At 41.8% G+C, this 20,010-nt stretch overlaps 1 protein-coding gene across 1 annotated transcript in view; it reads left to right on the forward strand.

Moving 5' to 3' along the window:
* The first annotated feature begins 13,174 nt into the window (after positions 1–13,174).
* Positions 13,175–20,010, forward strand: part of arap2 (ArfGAP with RhoGAP domain, ankyrin repeat and PH domain 2) — a 187,971-nt gene continuing 181,135 nt past the window's right edge. Inside the window, exon 1 of the mRNA XM_045721480.1 lies at positions 13,175–13,947. Coding sequence (XP_045577436.1) covers positions 13,175–13,947 — 773 coding nt within the window. The remainder of the gene's footprint in view (positions 13,948–20,010) is intronic.

Consider the following 20,010-nt stretch of genomic DNA (forward strand, 5'->3'; position numbering starts at 1 on the left):
TGATCAGCTCTCCTAGTCCTGGCTGTGATCAGCTCTCCTAGTCCTGGCTGTAATCAGCTCTCTTAGTCCTGGCTGTGATCAGCTCTCCTAGTCCTGGCTGTGATCAGCTCTCCTAGTCCTGGCTGTGATCAGCTCTCCTAGTCCTGGCTGTGATCAGCTCTCCTAGTCCTGGCTGTGATCAGCTCTCCTAGTCCTGGCTGTGATCAGCTCTCCTAGTCCTGGCTGTGATCAGCTCTCTTAGTCCTGGCTGTGATCAGCTCTCCTAGTCCTGGCTGTGATCAGCTCTCTTAGTCCTGGCTGTGATCAGCTCTCCTAGTCCTGGCTGTGATCAGCTCTCCTAGTCCTGGCTGTGATCAGCTCTCCTAGTCCTGGCTGTGATCAGCTCTCCTAGTCCTGGCTGTGATCAGCTCTCCTAGTCCTGGCTGTGATCAGCTCTCTTAGTCCTGGCTGTAATCAGCTCTCCTAGTCCTGGCTGTGATCATCTCTCCTAGTCCTGGCTGTGATCATCTCTCCTAGTCCTGGCTGTGATCAGCTCTCCTAGTCCTGGCTGTGATCAGCTCTCCTGGCCCTAGAGCGGTCTCCTCCAGCAGCCCCTGAAGGCTCTCTTTTCACCCTGAGCCCTGCTGGAACCCTGGTTCCTCCATTCTCAGTCCAACACAACCTTTCATCGAAGTCACAGTGGATCAGGTTAGTCATGCATTTTTTTCTTCACTGGTTGCCCTTTTCTTGTGGCAACAGGTCACAAATCTTGCTGCTGTGATGGAACGCTGTGGTATTTCAAAATTGGGTTTCTTCGAATTCTTTGTGGATCTGTGTAATCTGAGGGAAACGTGTCTCTAATACCGTCATACATTTGGCAGGAGGTTAGGAAGTGCAGCTCAGTTTCCACCTCATTTTGTGGGCAGTGTGCACATAGCCTGTGTTCTCTTGAGAGCCAGGTCTGCCTTCGGCGGACTTTCTCAATAGCAAGGCTATGCTCACTGAGTCTGTACATAGTCAAAGCTTTCCTTAAGTTTAGGTCAGTCAAAGTGGTCAGGTATTCTGCCACGATGTACTCTCTGTTGAGGGCCAAATAGCATTCTAGTTTGCTCAGTTTTTTTGTTAATTATTTTGAATGTGTCAAGCAATTATGTTTTTGTTTTCTCATGATTTGGTTGGGTAAAATTGTGTTGCTGTCCTGGGGCTCTGTGGGGTCAGTTTGTGTTTGTGAACCGAGCCCCAGGACCAGCTTGCTTAAGGGACTCTTCTCCGGATTCATCTCTCTGTAGGTGATGGCTTTGTTATGGAAGGTTTGGGAATTGCTTCCTTTTAGGTGGTTGTAGAATTGAACGGCTCTTTTCTGGATTTTGATAATTGCTCTGCATGCATTATTTGGTGTTCTACGTTGTACACTGAGGATATTTTTGCAGATTTCTGTATGCAGAGTCTCAATTTGGTGTTTGTCCGAATTTGTGAATTCTTGGTTGGTGAGCGGACCCCAGACCTCATAACCATGAAGAGCAATGGTTTTCTATAACTGATTCAAGTATTTTTAGCTAAATCCTAATTGGTATGGCGAATTTTATCTTCCTTTTGATGGTACAGAAGGCCCTTCTTACCCTGTCTCTCAGCTCGTTCACAGCTTTGTGGAAGTTACCTGTGGTGCTGATGTTGAGGGGCTGGGTTAAATGTGGAAGACACATTTCAGTTGAATGCATTCAGTTGGACAACTGACTAGGTACCCCCTTTCCCTTCCCTTTAGGCCGTGGTTCGCTCTCTTGTTCTCTCTCTCTTTCTCCAGCCTCCACTCATATCACACATCACACTACAATAACTATTGGTTTTATCAATACCAAGCTTACATAATGAATAGGGATTTCTTCCAAAATCAACTTGCAGTTTTATGGCAATAACTGTTATTTTGGCCTGGATATTCACAGTGATTACTATTTTAATCAAACTAATTGACTGATTCACATGATCTAGCAAATGTTTGAAATGTACTTTTGTGAAACATGCCCATGACTGTGTGTATGTGTGTGTGTGTCCTGCATGAAGAGGCATGTTTAATCCCAGCTTGACACTCTTTACAACAGTAATCTACAATCTGGATGATAATACACACAGTAAGTGGGTTGGTAAACAGTCTTCACATGCGCGCACACACACACACACACACACACACACACACACACACACACACACACACACACACACACACACACACACACACACACACACACACACACACACACACACACACACACACACACACACACACACTAGAGGAAATGTAAATAATGTCATAACATTTGGACTATGTTAATATGAGACATAATTCAAGATGACACAGACAGCTAAAAGGGGGATACTCAGTTTACAGTTTACAGGGTGGCTTACTGGGCAGTTTACAGGGCGGTTTACAGGGCGGTTTACAGGACGGTTTACAGGGCGGTTTACAGGGCGGTTTACAGGGCGGTTTACAGGGCGGTTTACAGGGTGGTTTACAGGGTGGTTTACAGGACGGTTTACAGGGCAGTTTACAGGGTGGTTTACTGGGCAGTTTACTGGGCAGCTTACAGGGCAGTTTAGTTGTCTTTCAAAAGTGGAATGCTATCCCCATCTACTGGCTACTGATGCACACTGCATACATGCTGTTCCTGTAAGGTGACTTATTAGGAAATGGGATTTCACTGGTCACTTGACTTGGGCTTGTTATTGCATTCACTCATTGAGTTGGGCAGGGCGCAGGTAGGCCACATTACACAAGAAGGAACCAGACAATTTCATTGTTTCTTTTCAGATGATGTACTCAAACTCACAAGCTCATTTTCTATGTCACACATTACCTCCTCCCCTCACACAACCCTTCTGATGTAAGTTATATAATAAATGCTTTGCATAATAGCAATAGGAGTAGGTAACTCCCATCATACACCAATGATTCATGGAATACATGTCATATTTTTTATTTAACTAGGCAAGTCAGTTAAGAACAAATTCTTATTTACAATGACGGCCTACCGAGGAACAGTGGGTTAACTGTTGTTCAGAACGACAGATTTTTACCTTGTCAGCTCAGGGATTCAATCTCCTATTGCTTCTGGTTACTGGCTCTAACCACTAGGCTATCTGACACCTCATTGACCTACATATTACACCGACCACAACACAGTAGTTAATGAGGCCGTCTCTGACCTTTTATTCAAAATAACAATTTCTCTATGGGTTTTAGGTGACTGCATATTTGTGTGCGTGTGCAGTGGTGTAAAGTACTTAAGTAAAATAATTTAAAGTACTACTGAAGTCGTTTTTTGGGGGGTATCTGTACTTTATTTATATTTTTGACAACTTTTACTTCATTACATTCCTAAAGAAAATGATGAACTTTTTACTCCATACATTTTCCCTGACACCCAAATCTACTCGTTACATTTTGAATGCTTAGCAGGACAGAAAATTGGTCCAATCACGCACAAATCAAGAGAACATCCCTGGTCATCCCTACTGCCTCTGATCTGGAGGACTCACTAAACACAAATGCTTAGTTTGTAAATGATGTCTGAGTGTCGGAGTGTGCCCCCTGGCCATCCATAAATAAAACATTTAAAAAGACAATCTTGCCAACTGGAATTTAAAAGGATTTATACTTGTCCTTTTACTTAAGTATATTTTCGCAATTACATTTAGTTTTGATACTTTAGTATATTTTAAACCAAATACTTTTAGATTCAAGTAGTATTGTGTGTGTGTGTGTGTGTGTGTGGGTGGGTTGCTGTGCTGGTGCATGCTAATACATTCCTGTCTAGGTAGAATGCATTGCCTGAGGCCTCTTGAATCAAGCTTGGACACGCAAAGAGAAAGGGCCTGTGCTCTTTTTCACTTAAAGGCAGTCTTTTTTTTATGAACGGACGCTATAAGATTTGACACACAGGGAAAATACAGTATGACAATATTTTTGAAAATTGCATTTCTTAGCTGACAATCAACAGACAATTTACCTGTATAATCATGCCATTAAAAATACAGGAATACTGTGCGAATAGGAATCCATAGTAAGACAATTACATAATGTTTCACAATAATACTAGCCCTATAGAAATCGCAGGCCTATGAATTGATACTCCGACAATAATATGCTTATCGGTGTAGTTATTCCGCCGTGCTGTGTAAAGACGCTGAATTACTAAAGTAGGTTCGTTGTGCGGTTGCTGTAATGGGCGTGGAGTTGTAACATCTCGCTTCAAGAGAAGGAAACGGGTGGCGAATGTCAAACCAGACACGTTCTTCTGGAAGTTGCGATATGTAACTAGGAACTAAGTACAAAGCTCGACAACACAGCAGGCGTATGGCAGAAGTAGAGAGGTGATACGTGAGATTTCTGCTCACCTGTTTTGAACCCCAGGTAAGATCAAGCCCGTCCGTTACTGCTGCGGAACCGCACTGACTTCTGTTGTGACAGTCCGGAACGTGGTAATCTCGTAACATTCGCTGATGTTAGAACGTAGAAATCAGAGAAATGCAGACCTGTTATAACACAAATATCGTAGAAAAACAAGTATTTTATATTTTATAGCCGTGGGTACATGAATAAATAGATACGTGTGAATATTGCGGATTTATGCGCTTCTTATGTTAATGTATCAAACCTAATATTTTCGAAAGTAGGCCTACAAAAGTGTGCTTAGACTTTATGTTTGACAGTTGACGCACTGTTGTGTATCCTTTTTAAGGTAAAACAAGACTTACGTACTGATTGAGACTGTTATTCGTTGTAGCGCTTAGGCTACTTGTGATGGACTGTCTGCTGTGCCCACTCTGTCAGACTCTGGTACGACAGTTATAGCTATGTGTTCAGTCGGCAGGCCTTCGCTTACTAACTTTCTCCTTTATCTAAAGGCAGAGGAGGTTGATTACAAAAAAGTATAAACTGTCTGAGTAGCCCACATCAGCTATGAGACTTCTAGATGCCAGTCAACAGATTGGTTTAAGATTAAACACGGTTTGTAGTTGGAAACAACAAGTGGACGGTCAATCACCTTCTAACTGGTTCATAAATAGCTTATATGAAGACGTGTCTTATCACAATGTCTACAAATCAGGTGGAAGTTTCAGATATAAACCCCTCTGTGTATATTCTTTCTGAATGAGGGGTTTTAGGGTGGTAGGTCGTTCCTAACATGGAAGCATGTTTAACAGGCAGGGAATGGAAATGTCAAGTTGGACTTTGTTCTTGGCTGAATGTTGTCAAGAAATGTGAGGGTGTGTTAGTCACTGTAGGACCAGGCAGGCAGGCAGCCTGGGAGAAGGATGGGCACATTACCTGGCTGTGACACACACACACACTTTGCATTCTTGTCGTAAGAATACTGTGTGTGTTTGTGCGCGTGCGTGAGTACTGTGTGTGTGAGAGAGAAGGGTACATCAACAGGCAGTCGTGTGGTGTGTGTGTGTGTGTTTGTGCGCGTGCGTGCGTGCGTGAGTACTGTGTGTGTGAGAGAGAAGGGTACATCAACAGGCAGTCGTGTGGTGTGTGTGGTGCGTGTGTGTGTGTGGTGTGTGTGGTGCGTGTGTGTGTGTTAGAGCTCATGTCCCCTATACACGATACTGCTTCACTTAGTATTTTGTTTGCTGTTTGTCTCAGGGTTCCATCTGACATTCGAAACATCACTTTTTATTCTATAGCGTTTTCCATCCTCTCTCAATTTCTCTACCGTCATGTAGGTTGATACATTGCTATGTTTTCATTCATAAAGCTCTTTTTATAAAAAAGCCCCACTGTACCTAGCATCGTTACTAAACTTTAGACATACGAGTCACCACCCCCAGTCTCAGGGATGGTTAACACTGGACATTATTTTTGGTCTGTACTGAGTTAGGTAAATCAGCTTTTAGTTTTCTTGCACCCTATTTTTGGAACAATCTTCAGAATGTTCTTAAATGTGATGTTCTGGTGCCTTCAGGGTAATTCAGAAAGCTGATTGAGGACCTTATTACTGATGAATGTGATGTTCTGGTGCCTTCAGGGTAATTCAGACAGCTGATTGAGGACCTTATTACTGATGAATGTGATGTTCTGGTGCCTTCAGGGTAATTCAGAAAGCTGATTGAGGACCTTATTACTGATGAATGTGATGTTCTGGTGCCTTCAGGGTAATTCAGAAAGCTGATTGAGGACCTTATTACTGATTAATGTGATGTTCTGGTGCCTTCAGGGTAATTCAGAAAGCTGATTGAGGACCTTATTACTGATGAATGTGATGTGCTGGTGCCTTCAGGGTAATTCAGACGGCTGATTGAGGACCTTATTACTGATGAATGTGATGTTCTGGTGCCTTCAGGGTAATTCAGACGGCTGATTGAGGACCTTATTACTGATGAATGTGATGTTCTGGTGCCTTCAGGGTAATTCAGACGGCTGATTGAGGACCTTATTACTGATGAATGTGATGTTCTGGTGCCTTCAGGGTAAATCAGAAAGCTGATTGAGGACCTTATTACTGATGAATGTGATGTTCTGGTGCCTTCAGGGTAATTCAGACGGCTGATTGAGGACCTTATTACTGATGAATGTGATGTTCTGGTGCCTTCAGGGTAATTCAGAAAGCTGATTGAGGACCTTATTACTGATGAATGTGATGTGCTGGTGCCTTCAGGGTAATTCAGACGGCTGATTGAGGACCTTATTACTGATGAATGTGATGTTCTGGTGCCTTCAGGGTAATTCAGACGGCTGATTGAGGACCTTATTACTGATGAATGTGATGTTCTGGTGCCTTCAGGGTAATTCAGAAGGCTGATTGAGGACCTTATTACTGATGAATGTGATGTTCTGGTGCCTTCAGGGTAAATCAGAAAGCTGATTGAGGACCTTATTACTGATGAATGTGATGTTCTGGTGCCTTCAGGGTAATTCAGACGGCTGATTGAGGACCTTATTACTGATGAATGTGATGTTCTGGTGCCTTCAGGGTAATTCAGAAAGCTGATTGAGGACCTTATTACTGATGAATGTGATGTGCTGGTGCCTTCAGGGTAATTCAGACAGCTGATTGAGGACCTTATTACTGATGAATGTGATGTTCTGGTGCCTTCAGGGTAATTCAGACAGCTGATTGAGGACCTTATTACTGATGAATGTGATGTTCTGGTGCCTTCAGGGTAATTCAGAAAGCTGATTGAGGACCTTATTACTGATGAATGTGATGTGCTGGTGCCTTCAGGGTAATTCAGACGGCTGATTGAGGACCTTATTACTGATGAATGTGATGTGCTGGTGCCTTCAGGGTAATTCAGACGGCTGATTGAGGACCTTATTACTGATGAATGTGATGTTCTGGTGCCTTCAGGGTAATTCAGAAAGCTGATTGAGGACCTTATTACTGATGAATGTGATGTTCTGGTGCCTTCAGGGTAATTCAGAAAGCTGATTGAGGACCTTATTACTGATGAATGTGATGTTCTGGTGCCTTCAGGGTAATTCAGAAAGCTGATTGAGGACCTTATTACTGATGAATGTGATGTTCTGGTGCCTTCAGGGTAATTCAGACGGCTGATTGAGGACCTTATTACTGATGAATGTGATGTGCTGGTGCCTTCAGGGTAATTCAGAAAGCTGATTGAGGACCTTATTACTGATGAATGTGATGTTCTGGTGCCTTCAGGGTAATTCAGACAGCTGATTGAGGACCTTATTACTGATGAATGTGATGTTCTGGTGCCTTCAGGGTAATTCAGACAGCTGATTGAGGACCTTATTACTGATGAATGTGATGTGCTGGTGCCTTCAGGGTAATTCAGAAAGCTGATTGAGGACCTTATTACTGATGAATGTGATGTTCTGGTGCCTTCAGGGTAATTCAGAAAGCTGATTGAGGACCTTATTACTGATGAATGTGATGTTCTGGTGCCTTCAGGGTAATTCAGAAAGCTGATTGAGGACCTTATTACTGATGAATGTGATGTTCTGGTGCCTTCAGGGTAATTCAGAAAGCTGATTGAGGACCTTATTACTGATGAATGTGATGTTCTGGTGCCTTCAGGGTAATTCAGAAAGCTGATTGAGGACCTTATTACTGATGAATGTGATGTTCTGGTGCCTTCAGGGTAATTCAGACAGCTGATTGAGGACCTTATTACTGATGAATGTGATGTTCTGGTGCCTTCAGGGTAATTCAGAAAGCTGATTGAGGACCTTATTACTGATGAATGTGATGTGCTGGTGCCTTCAGGGTAATTCAGAAAGCTGATTGAGGACCTTATTACTGATGAATGTGATGTGCTGGTGCCTTCAGGGTAATTCAGAAAGCTGATTGAGGACCTTATTACTGATGAATGTGATGTGCTGGTGCCTTCAGGGTAATTCAGACAGCTGATTGAGGACCTTGCTACTGATGAATGTGTTTGTTTTTTATGACCGTGTTTTTCTTTCTGCTTGCATTTTGTATTTATATTTTGATGTGTGTATTTTCTGTAATTTATGTAATTCAGGGCTCATCTGTAAAAGAGACATTGGTCTCAGTATGACTCCCTGATAAAATAAAGGATAAATAACAATTCTTGCTGATGTTCTTCTTTATAGCCAGACAGGGCATAGTATTGGATCAATGCTTTGTGAGTCTATTCCATTCTAAGGTTTGCAGATTGGGTGGTTGTGTGTGTGTGTGTGAGGGGGTGGATTGTGGTAAGCAGAGAGAGATGGCAAACTGAGTCAGATTGTGTGTGTGTGTGTGTGTGTGTGGTGAGGAAGGCGTTTGTGCCATAGTCTGTAAGCACTCACCCCTTGCCAATACAGGTCCCTGCATGTTAAGGGAGTAATACACGCAGGTATATCACTTTGATACGCAGCAATATAATTCACTAGAGAAATACACATCACCTTTCACCTCTTAAATTAGCCTCTCCTTTACACTCCGTGGGCCGAATCTGTTCTTCACATGTGAAGGTAACTTGACGTAAGTGCAACATCAATGCATTCTTCATGTCAACGTTGGAGTTGGGATTTTTTAAATGGCAGTTTCTCCTCATCTCACCTTCGATGTCCTTGGCGATCTCGTGAAATGAAATGAATCAAACAAACAAGCACAAACACGCGTGTAGCCCTTTACACTCGTACCCGTATACAGGTTGGAAATGGCAGATTTGGACACTGATAAGCGCCTAAATTGGAACACAGTGGCTGTACAGTAACATGCTATACAAGACGTCAGACATCAGGGTCTCTGCTTCACAGCTCTGTATGGGGTTATGATTGACAGCTGTTCTGAACTTGAGCACCACGTGACAAGAAGTCGCCCCCCCCTCCCTCCTGCTAATTGGACAACTTTTGCAAATGTTTTGTTGTCTGAGAGAGAGAAATGCTGTAAAATTGAAAGGACTCAATGTATTATGAAAGATGAGATGAGACATTGAGAATTATAATATTTGTTTTAATTTTATTTAACTAGGCAAGTTAATACCACTTTGTCATACAAGCAAGCCAAACACCCGTGAGCCCAAATGGGCACTTCACATTTCCATATCACAACACTCATGTCATATCCAGTGTCAGTGTTTATCATCACTATGTTTGATGTACAGTAACAAGATAACAATGACGTTATACCCCGGGTTGTCCTGAACAGAATGATCACTCTGTTGTGATGACAATTTGCTGTGGACCACACATCTGAGTGAACTCATGACTCAATTCTAATACGCAGCAACTGAGGCCCCTCATGATGTGTTCAGATCTTTTCTGTGGCCCAATCAAAGTTGTTCATCCCTGATATTAACTGGTCATTGTTGGCAATAGAACACGCTTTCAAATGCTCACCTTACCCAGATTGGGATTTATAATGGACCGTTTTTGGAATGCGCAAACAACAATAGTAATTGTGTGATGTCGGGGATCCAGGGCTGTGTTCCAAACAAAACAAATACAAGTGTGCTTGTTCTAGTTCCTCAACGCCCCAGCTAGGAGAGATCAAAAAAGCACCTTATAGTTGAAGACTCTTCTTTGATTCATAAAAGTGCATTGGAATTACTTACAACTGTGCACACTTTGGAGAGATGTGTGGCCACTTGGAAACACCAGTTAGACCTCTCACACAAACCCTTGTCATTGCTTTGTCTTATACTGCACCTACCCCAATTTTTCTAAGAATTTTCATGTCATGTTACTGGCTGTATCCAGAGTATTTTCATATTTCGTTATCAATAAATGTGGAGAAAAGTACACTACATGTAAAATGCACATAAAATCAACAGTGTAATGTTTTGGATTAAGTCTTGTCAAGTGAACTGTGGTGTCCTTTTTAGTCTAATAATTTTGCCATAATCTCCAAACTGTTCCCTTTTAATTGCTACTATGCTTATGCATTTGCTTTCCATATTTCTTCTGTAAGAAACATTTCAATTTAGCCCTATCCCACAAGTGTATTGGGTTAAATAAGAAGAGGTCTCAGTTTTAATTTTTTTACATTTTATTTCACCTTTATTTAACAGTAGGCAAGTTGAGAACACGTTCTCATTTACAACTGCGACCTGGCCAAGATAAAGCAAGCAGTTTGACACATATAACAACACAGAGTTACACATGGAGTAAAACAAACATACAGTCAATAATACAGTAGAAAAATAAGTCTATATACAATGTGAGCAAATGAGGTGAGATAAGGGAGGTAAAGGCAATAAAGGCCATGGTGGCGAAGTAAATACAATATAGCAAGTAAAACACTGGAATGGTAGATTTGCAGTGGAAGAAAGTAGAAATAGTTAATAATAGTTGAATGCAGAAGCATTCTGATATAGCCTCAGTGGTAGTGGGTATAAAAGTGGGTATACCACATATGAAGTTACTTGTTCCTCAGTGTTAATGCATGCTTCTCTCTTTGACTTCTCATTAACAACACCATACAGGGCTTCCAATAACAGTCTGGTGTTGGTATGATGCTACTGTGAAACAAACAAAACTGCAAGCGTCAGGGTCATATTCATTAGGTACCAAACATAAGAAAACAGACTGAAACAGGCCACAACAAATGTAAAAAAAAAATTGTTGCATGTTTTTTTTTCCTTTTTCGTTGCATGCTTGTTATAGTGTCAGGCTGAAGTGATGGTCATAAACGACCTATAAACCCATTTACTAATGTTTGTGGTGATTACTGCTGCAGAGCGTTGAAGTATGACCTAAATGTTGATGCCATCAGCACTGTTGGGCCTTGTGGTTATAGATCTGGAATAATTAGAGTTACAGTACCTTCAGAAAGTATTTAGATACTGTGACTTTTTCCACATTTTGTTACGTTACAGCCTGATTCAAAAAGTAAAAAATAAATAAAAATATCTACACACAATACCCCCATAATACCAAAGCAAAAACTGATTTTTATAAATTTTTGCTAATATTTTACAAATTAAAAACAGGTATATCACATTTACATAAGTATTCAGACACTTTACTCAGTACTTTGTTGAAGCACCCTTTGGCAGTGATTACAGCATCGATTCTTCTTGGGTATGACACTACAAGCTTGGCACACCTGTATTTGGGGAGTTTCTCCCATTGTTCTGTTGCAAGGTGAAACTTTGCCCCAGTCTGAGTTCCTGAGCACTCTGGAGCAGGTTTTCATAAAGATTATTTCTGTACTTTCCTCTGTTCATCTTTGTCTTGATCCTGACTAGTCTCCCAGTCCCTGCTGCTGAAAAACATCCCCACAGCACGATGCTGCCACCACCATGCTTCACAGTAAGGATGTTGCCAGGTTTCCTCCAGACGTGATGCTTGGCATTTGGGCTAAAGAGTTCAATCTTGGTTTCATTAGACCAGAGAATATTTTGGCAAACTCCAAGAGGGCTTTCATGTGCCTTTTACTGAGGAGTGGCTTCTGTCTGGCCACTCTATCATAAAGGCCTGATTTGGTGGAGTGCTGCAGAGATGGTTTCTCTTCTTCTGGAAGTTTCTCCCATCTCTAGAGAGGAACTCTAGAGCTCTGGCAGATTGACCATCAGGTTCTTGGTCACCTCCCTGACCAAGGCCCTTCTCTCCCAATTGCTCAGTTTTGCCCGGCAGCCAGCTCTAGGAAGAGTCTTGGTGGTTCCAAACTTCTTCCATTTAAGAATGATGGAGGCCACTGTGTTCTTGGGGACCTTCAATGCTGCAGACATTTTTTGTTACTCTTCCCCAGATCTGTACCTCGACACAATCCTGTCTTGGAGCTTTACGGACAATTCCTTCGACCTCATGCCTTGGTTTTTGCTCTGACATACACTGTCAACTGTGGGGACTTATAGATACAGGAGTGTCCCTTTCCAAATCATGTCCAATCAATTTGAATTTACCACAAGTGGACTCCAATCAAGTTGTAGAAACGTCAAGGGTGATCAATGGAACAGGATGCACCTAAGCTCAATTTCGAGTCTCATAGCAAAGGGTCTGAATACTTCTGTAAATAATGTATCCGTTTTTTTTATTTTAATACATTTGCAAAAAATTCTAAAGTGTTTTCTTTTTATCATTATGGGGTATTGTGTGTAGATTTCTGAGGATTTGTATTTATTTAATCAATTTTAGAACAATGCTGTAATGTAACTGTGTAAAAAGTTAAGGGGTCTGAATGCTTTCCCAATGCACTGCAAGTGAAGTTGTTCACAGGAAGTGTTTATAGTACATGTTGGTATGGGGTGAGAAAGCGTGTTGGAGTGGAAGACTAGACACTATGGACAAAAAAAATGACAGAGCAGAGTAAGGTTTGTTCTTATTTCAAAGGTAGAGAAAATGTGCTATTTCCATTTCCTGTTGAAGATGGACTGGCTTGTTCAACAGTAATACATACTATTTCTAGCATTGACATTTGTATTCTTAGGTTTTTACTGTGGTGGGGAAAGCACTGGGCCAGATTTAGTTTCAGCGAGACTGCACAGTGCAGGATTCGAACGTTCTTATGTAGAATGTCAACTTTTAATGGAAATGAATTGATAAGTGGATTTTGAGGAAACATCATGATTTTTTCCCCCTTCGGGATATTAGATGCAGATACATTAGCTACCAACTGTCAGAGGCATAATACATTCTTAATTGTATCCCTCTTGTTTCTATCCTCAGAAAAAAACACCAAACCTTCCCCCACCCAACACTTTCACTAATGCTAATCTGCCTTAGAGCCATCATCAACTCTTCTCTGGTGTTGATCTAGACCACCACCAAACACCCACCATGTCAAATCCCACTGACCCCAGAGAGGAGATCCTAGACTGGCTGACCAGCCTGCATCTGCCCCAGTACGCTGACGGATTTCACCTGGGGGGCTTCCAGTGCCTGGAAGACTGCAGGGGGCTCACTGAAAATCGCCTCCTGGAGCTCCGAGTGTTCCCTACAGGCCACCGTAGACGGATCCTATGTAGTTTGGAAGCCCTAAGATTGGCAGTGGAAGAGCAGGGGGAAGGGGAAAAGGAGGGGGAAAAGAGAAAGCCCCTCCCCCAACCCAGACACATCTTCATGACAAATAAGAAAAGGGTGACTTCCTGCCAGCCTAGTGAGAGGGTAGAGCAGGCAAGATGGGAAGGGAGGCAGACCCTACACCCTGGGGTTGGCTTAGGGATTGAAGAGACAGAAGAGAACACTAGCACTTCTATAAAGGGGCCTCTGAGACCACCTCGGCCGATACCGCGTGACCCTCGTAACGTACGCACCACTTCCTCAGCTTCGAACTCCACATCTGGCAGCTGTGACTCCCTCTCCGTCTCGTCCCACTCTGGAGAGGTGCCTTCTGATTGTGAGATCTCCTCTGAGGAGATCAGGCCTGACCACGTCCTCTCTGGGAAAAACCAAGAGGTTTACCAGGGGAAGATGGTGGATAATGTGATCTATGAGATGGGCCCCAGCTTGAAGACACCAGCCAAGGGCCCCCGGCCCACTCGTTCCTACAGACTGAGGCACCGGCCGGTCCCTGGGATTCCTGACCAGGTCATCCTACCCCCACTGGACTGGTAGGCATCTCTCATCTGTCTATAACGTATTGATAAGTCTGTTATAATATTAAGTGATCAATGGATGTGTATACAGTTGATTTATGTTTTGAAACTTTAGCACTTTCTCATAGATGACCCACCATCTCTTTTCAGTCTTGTGTTCCAAAATTTCAATGGTGTTTTTTTACATTGGATAAAAGTACAGACTCAGAGCTTCTAAATTACATATCATACACTGTAGTTAGAGGAAACATGGGGAAGTAATGCAGCTGTAAAAGGTGATACTTAGAATCCCATTTAGAAGAAAAAGGCATTAAAACATTTTGCTGTGATTTTCACACTTGCTCTACATTAATCGTTGGGAAACATATTTAGAAAAGGAATAATTTTACCAAATTGCCAAAGGGATTCTCTGAACATTGTCTCACCAAGTTACCCATTTAGGCAAACCATTTACAGTATTATATTGCCTATGGTTGTATAATAAATATAACCTTTCACATTGACCAGCCACAGTGCTGCTCTTTGATTACGCCCATTTAGCGTCGTTCATAACCTCTAAAGCCTTAGAGCTTAAATATATTTAAATATCTCTTAAATAATTTACATTGGACCACGTGAATGTGGCCATGTGCTAAAGCAGTGAGGTAGTGCTTAAAAAAAAAACAAAGAAAAGATTTCAACAATAATATACTTTAACTTCAGGTGCTGAAGGTAGGGGAAAAACATAAAGGCTTAGCCTGAGAGCATATTTCTGTCCTGCCCTTTGGAGAAGGACATGTCCTTTTCATCGCAAAAGTCCTGAGCTTCTACAAAATATGTTTGCCAGGTTGTGTACAGTCCGAGGGATGCTTTCACATCTCTGGGAGGAAGGACGTCAACGTTGCACAGCAGCTGAAGCCGGGTTCAATATATTAGAGAAAGCTCCTTGGCCACAACAACACCAGGCTCCAGACTGTTGAAGCTGTAAAGGAGGAAAGCAGACTAAAAATAGACAGGATATTCAAAACCTTGCATACCAGAAATAACATTCATTGACCCTCAAGTCAAAGCAATAAGCTCAAAGCACAACATTCCTGAAGTGTTGCTTGTTCACCCTTGAGGCAGAGAGCAGGTTTATGCTGAAAGACAAATTCCAGAAAAAGAGGTTAAAACATGAATTAATTAATGTCCTGTACACACTTAACCTGCTTATGTAACCGATGTGAAATGGTTCGTTAGCGGTGGTGCGCGCTAATAGCGTTTCAATCGGTGACGTCACTCGCTCTGAGAGGCAAGGGCCGCGGCTTTTGTTGCGCGATGGGTAACGATGCTTCGGTGGGTGTCAGTTGTTCATGTGTGCAAGGGTCCCTGGTTCGAGCCCGGGTTGGGGCGAAGAGAGGGACGGGACCTACACTGTTACACTTACAGCCCAACAATGGCAATGCAGACACAAGATAACTAGCTAGACTTAGCAAAAATGTAGCTTCATAATTACCAACTGGCTAGATGTAAATGGTATTCATTTAATTCATTTGAACATGCAAAAAAACTACCTCAATCTATAACCTAATAGCTAACATTTTATTAGGGCTAGCTAGCTAGCCAACTTGGCATGTATAACTTATGTAACTCATGTATAACCTATAACTTAACGTGGGGTTTGATTAACTTGCTAATTGATTAGCATTCGCACCACAGTGGCTACTTTAGGTAGCTAGCTAGTTAAACATGACAAACTGGCTAACATTTAAAACGATTATAATTATTTCACGGATGCCTTAACTCATCAGTAATGAACATTAACAGTAGAATGCAGTTGGCCAGCTCAGCTAGCTGTCTTAACGTTGCTTCATCCCACAACGAGTCATCTGTAAACACTGACGAGGCAAGCTACAAGTGCTAATCACTTCTATGCAACTGTCTAGGAGCTAGCTATATAGCTAACAATAGCTAGAAAATAAAACAACTTTGATACAGTTGAGACAATAAAATGTGTAGCTATCTTGGTATGTTTAACTGAAACGCTTAATAATCCTTCCCAGTCGGCTTCAACCAGTCCAGAGTGCTTTCCCCACAGAAGACAGAGCTGTGTCGATACCAGCAGCTGTGTTGACAACACTGGTATTGAAAGCTGTAGCTACACTTTGCATGTTGTCCATGACGAAAATAGAAGTAAATACAATGGATCTTTCAAATATCCGCGGTAGCAGAGAGCAGGATGTGCCATTTGACAGAGAAGACTTGAGTGATAGAATGGACTCTGTTTCTCGTGAATGTCCCAGACCCCCTCATTATCATGGCTAGGCAAGATGTTGTATTTTCTCTGTGTCAGATTTGTGATTTCACATTTTATTTATATTTACAGATTTCATACAAGATTGTTATTAAGGCACATGAAAGTTCACATGTTCAAGAAGGCATTTCTGCAGTAACAAAACAAAAAAAACACATTTTGATGAAAAAAACGCTTAAGTTCAAATGCCTCTCCTGTGAATTAGTGACATGCATCATACGCCCATCTTTCTGTAACGGTTTAGGAGACAAACACTCAGAGCGCCGGATTCCATAATTACTGGAATGGCTACGACACTCTTTCTGACCATTTGATATTTCAATTGGGTAAATAAATCATTATGTTAAAATAGGTCATATAACCTCAGGACACCAAATGTAAATTGTAATCAATCAGAACATTGAATTAATTGATCCAGAAGTATGTAGACTGTAAATACTAAAATAAGACCTAACCTATATGGAAACTAATTTCACACATATAGTAATAGATGTGGCCTAAAAACAAGAATACATTGACAAAAGGCTGATGGGTGACAATATTATCAATTGTCAAATGGAGAATGAATAGATTGATGACCAGTGCAGCGTGCATTGACAAAGAAGATAACAGAGTGTACCACTTTTTGATTGCTAAGAGAGCAGATTGAGTTATTTTGCCAAACAACTCTCAACATTGTGCGGATGGGCTCTGTTTGAGAATATAAACTGGGTGGTTTGAGCCCAGAATGCTGATTGGCTGACAGAAAACATATTTTTACTTCTCTAATTACTTTGGAAACTAGTTTATAATAGCAATAGGCTAAGGGCTGTATCCAGGCACTCTGTGTTGCGTCATGGTTAAGAACATCCCTTAGCTGTGGTATATTGGCCTTATACCACACCCCCTCATGCCTTATTGGTTAAATCTTACTTGACTAGAATAAGGGCAGCTCCACACGTTCCTCATGTGAGTACTGGCGACAATCAGCAATAGCCATTTGTGACTCACAGCCTGGATTCGGTCTTATATAGCAAAATTTCAAATTGTGTTTTTTACATTATATAAAATTAGAGACTCGGAGCTACAAATTGATGTATCGTACACTGCATTTGAGGAACATTGGGAAAGTTATTCTGCTTTGAAAGTTGTGTGTGTATCCCACACCTGTTGCGAGGGAGTGAAAGTTGTTAGGGACAATTTAGGATGATTCACAATAATTGTTTGCTAATATAATAATTGCTTACCATAATGTAAATAAAGGTAAAAATTTAATTTTGGTAATGGCGAGACTAGTGAGATGTAAAATCCTTTGCATAAATTGCCTACATTACTACAAATATTAATAGCTAATTATGGAAAATAAGGAACAGTATTTAAAAATATATATATATATATATATATATACTGCTCAAAAAAATAAAGGGAACACTTAAACAACACAATGTAACTCCAAGTAAATCACACTTCTGTGAAATCAAACTGTCCACTTAGGAAGCAACACTGATTGACAATAAATTGCACATGCTGTTGTGCAAATGGAATAGACAACAGGTGGTAATTATCGGCAATTAGCAAGACACCCCCAATAAAGGAGTGGTTCTGCAGGTGGTAACCACAGACCACTTCTCAGTTCCTATGCTTCCTGGCTGATGTTTTGGTCACTTTTGAATGCTGGCGGTGCTTTCACTCTAGTGGTAGCATGAGACGGAGTCTACAACCCACACAAGTGGCTCAGGTAGTGCAGCTCATCCAGGATGGCACATCAATGTGAGCTGTGGCAAGAAGGTTTGCTGTGTCTGTCAGCGTAGTGTCCAGAGCATGGAGGCGCTACCAGGAGACAGGCCAGTACATCAGGAGACGTGGAGGAGGCTGTAGGAGGGCAACAACCCAGCAGCAGGACCGCTACCTCCGCCTTTGTGCAAGGAGGAGCACTGCCAGAGCCCTGCAAAATGACCTCCAGCAGGCCACAAATGTGCATGTGTCTGCTCAAACGGTCAGAAACAGACTCCATGAGGGCCCGACGTCCACAGGTGGGGGTTGTGCTTACAGCCCAACACCGTGCAGGACGTTTGGCATTTGCCAGAGAACACCAAGATTGGCAAATTCGCCACTGGTGCCCTGTGGTCTTCACAGATGAAAGCAGGTTCACACTGAGCACATGTGACAGACGTGACAGTCTGGAGACGCCGTGGAGAACGTTCTGCTGCCTGCAACATCCTCCAGCATGACCGGTTTGGCGGTGGGTCAGTCATGGTGTGGGGTGGCATTTCTTTGGGGGGCCGCACAGCCCTCCATGTGCTCGCCAGAGGTAGCATGACTGCAATTAGGTACCGAGATGAGATCCTCAGACCCCTTGTGAGACCATATGCTGGTGCGGTTGGCCCTGGGTTCCTCCTAATGCAAGACAATGCTAGACCTCATGTGGCTGGAGTGTGTCAGCACTTCCTGCAAGAGGAAGGTTTTGATGCTATGGACTGGCCCGCCTGTTCCCCAGACCTGAATCCAATTGAGCACATCTGGGACATCATGTCTCGCTCCATCCACCAACGCCACGTTGCACCACAGACTGTCCAGGAGTTGGCGGATGCTTTAGTCCAGGTCTGGGAGGAGATCCCTCAGGAGACCATCCGCCACCTCATCAGGAGCATGCCCAAGCGTTGTAGGGAGGTCATACAGGCACGTGGAGGCCACACACACTACTGAGCCTCATTTTGACTTCTTTTAAGGACATTACATCAAAGTTGGATCAGCCTGTAGTGTGGTTTTCCACTTTAATTTTGAGTGTGACTCCAAATCCAGACCTCCATGGGTTGATAAATTGGATTTCCATTGATTATTTTTGTGTGATTTTGTTGTCAGCACATTCAACTATGTAAAGATAAAAGTATTTAATAAGATTATTTCATTCATTCAGATCTAGGATGTGTTATTTTAGTGTTCCCTTTATTTTTTTTGAGCAGTGTATAATCACCCCATGTTCAAGAATGGCCTTTTTCCCTTTATTCAGATTACAACTGCTCACTTTCGGTTGTTTGAAAACTAAATCGTCTACAAAATATCGTTATGTTTTAAACAAGCCTTAGAAAGTTGGTTGCAATTTCAGTTTAATCCACCTGAAAAGACAGAACAAATAATACAACAAATATTGTGGTTAAACTCAAATATACGAATTGATTAAAAAAAGTAAAAAATAAAGGTATAATTTTTATAAATGATATCATAAATAGGATTGGTGGAGTTATGTCACATATGCAGCTAACACAGACATATGGAAATGTCTGCTCTACCCAAAATTACAACCAACTAATTGCAGCATTTCCACAAAAATGGAAGAGGCAAGTAGAAGGGGAAAAAGTAAGGAACTTTTCTGTCGGCCCTGCATTAAAGACCAAAAATTGTTAAAGAAAAGTGTGACAATAAAAACGTATACCATTTTCATTTAAGGACCAAAAAAATTACAGCTGTGCCATATAAATTGCAAAATAGTTGGGAAGAGATTTTTGATGTACCTATTCCATGGCACATGGTTTATGAATTGACATGCAAAACAATGCCGGATTGAAAACTTAACATTTTTCAATTGAAATTAATATACAAAATTCTTGCAACCAATAGAATGTTATATATTTATATATATATGTGTGTGTGGGGGATACAATCTTCCCAGCTCTGCAGATTTTGCTGTGAGAAAGCAGAGTCATTAGATAATTTATTTGGTACTGTCCATATGTAGCTCGTTTTTGGTCACAGGTCCAGGAATGGCTGAAGAATTGCAACCTTTACCTAGAACTAACGCTGCAGATAGCAATACTGGGTGACTTGAA

Source organism: Salmo salar, chromosome ssa07 (genome assembly GCF_905237065.1).
Source record: "Salmo salar chromosome ssa07, Ssal_v3.1, whole genome shotgun sequence".
Lineage (NCBI taxonomy): Eukaryota > Metazoa > Chordata > Actinopteri > Salmoniformes > Salmonidae > Salmo > Salmo salar.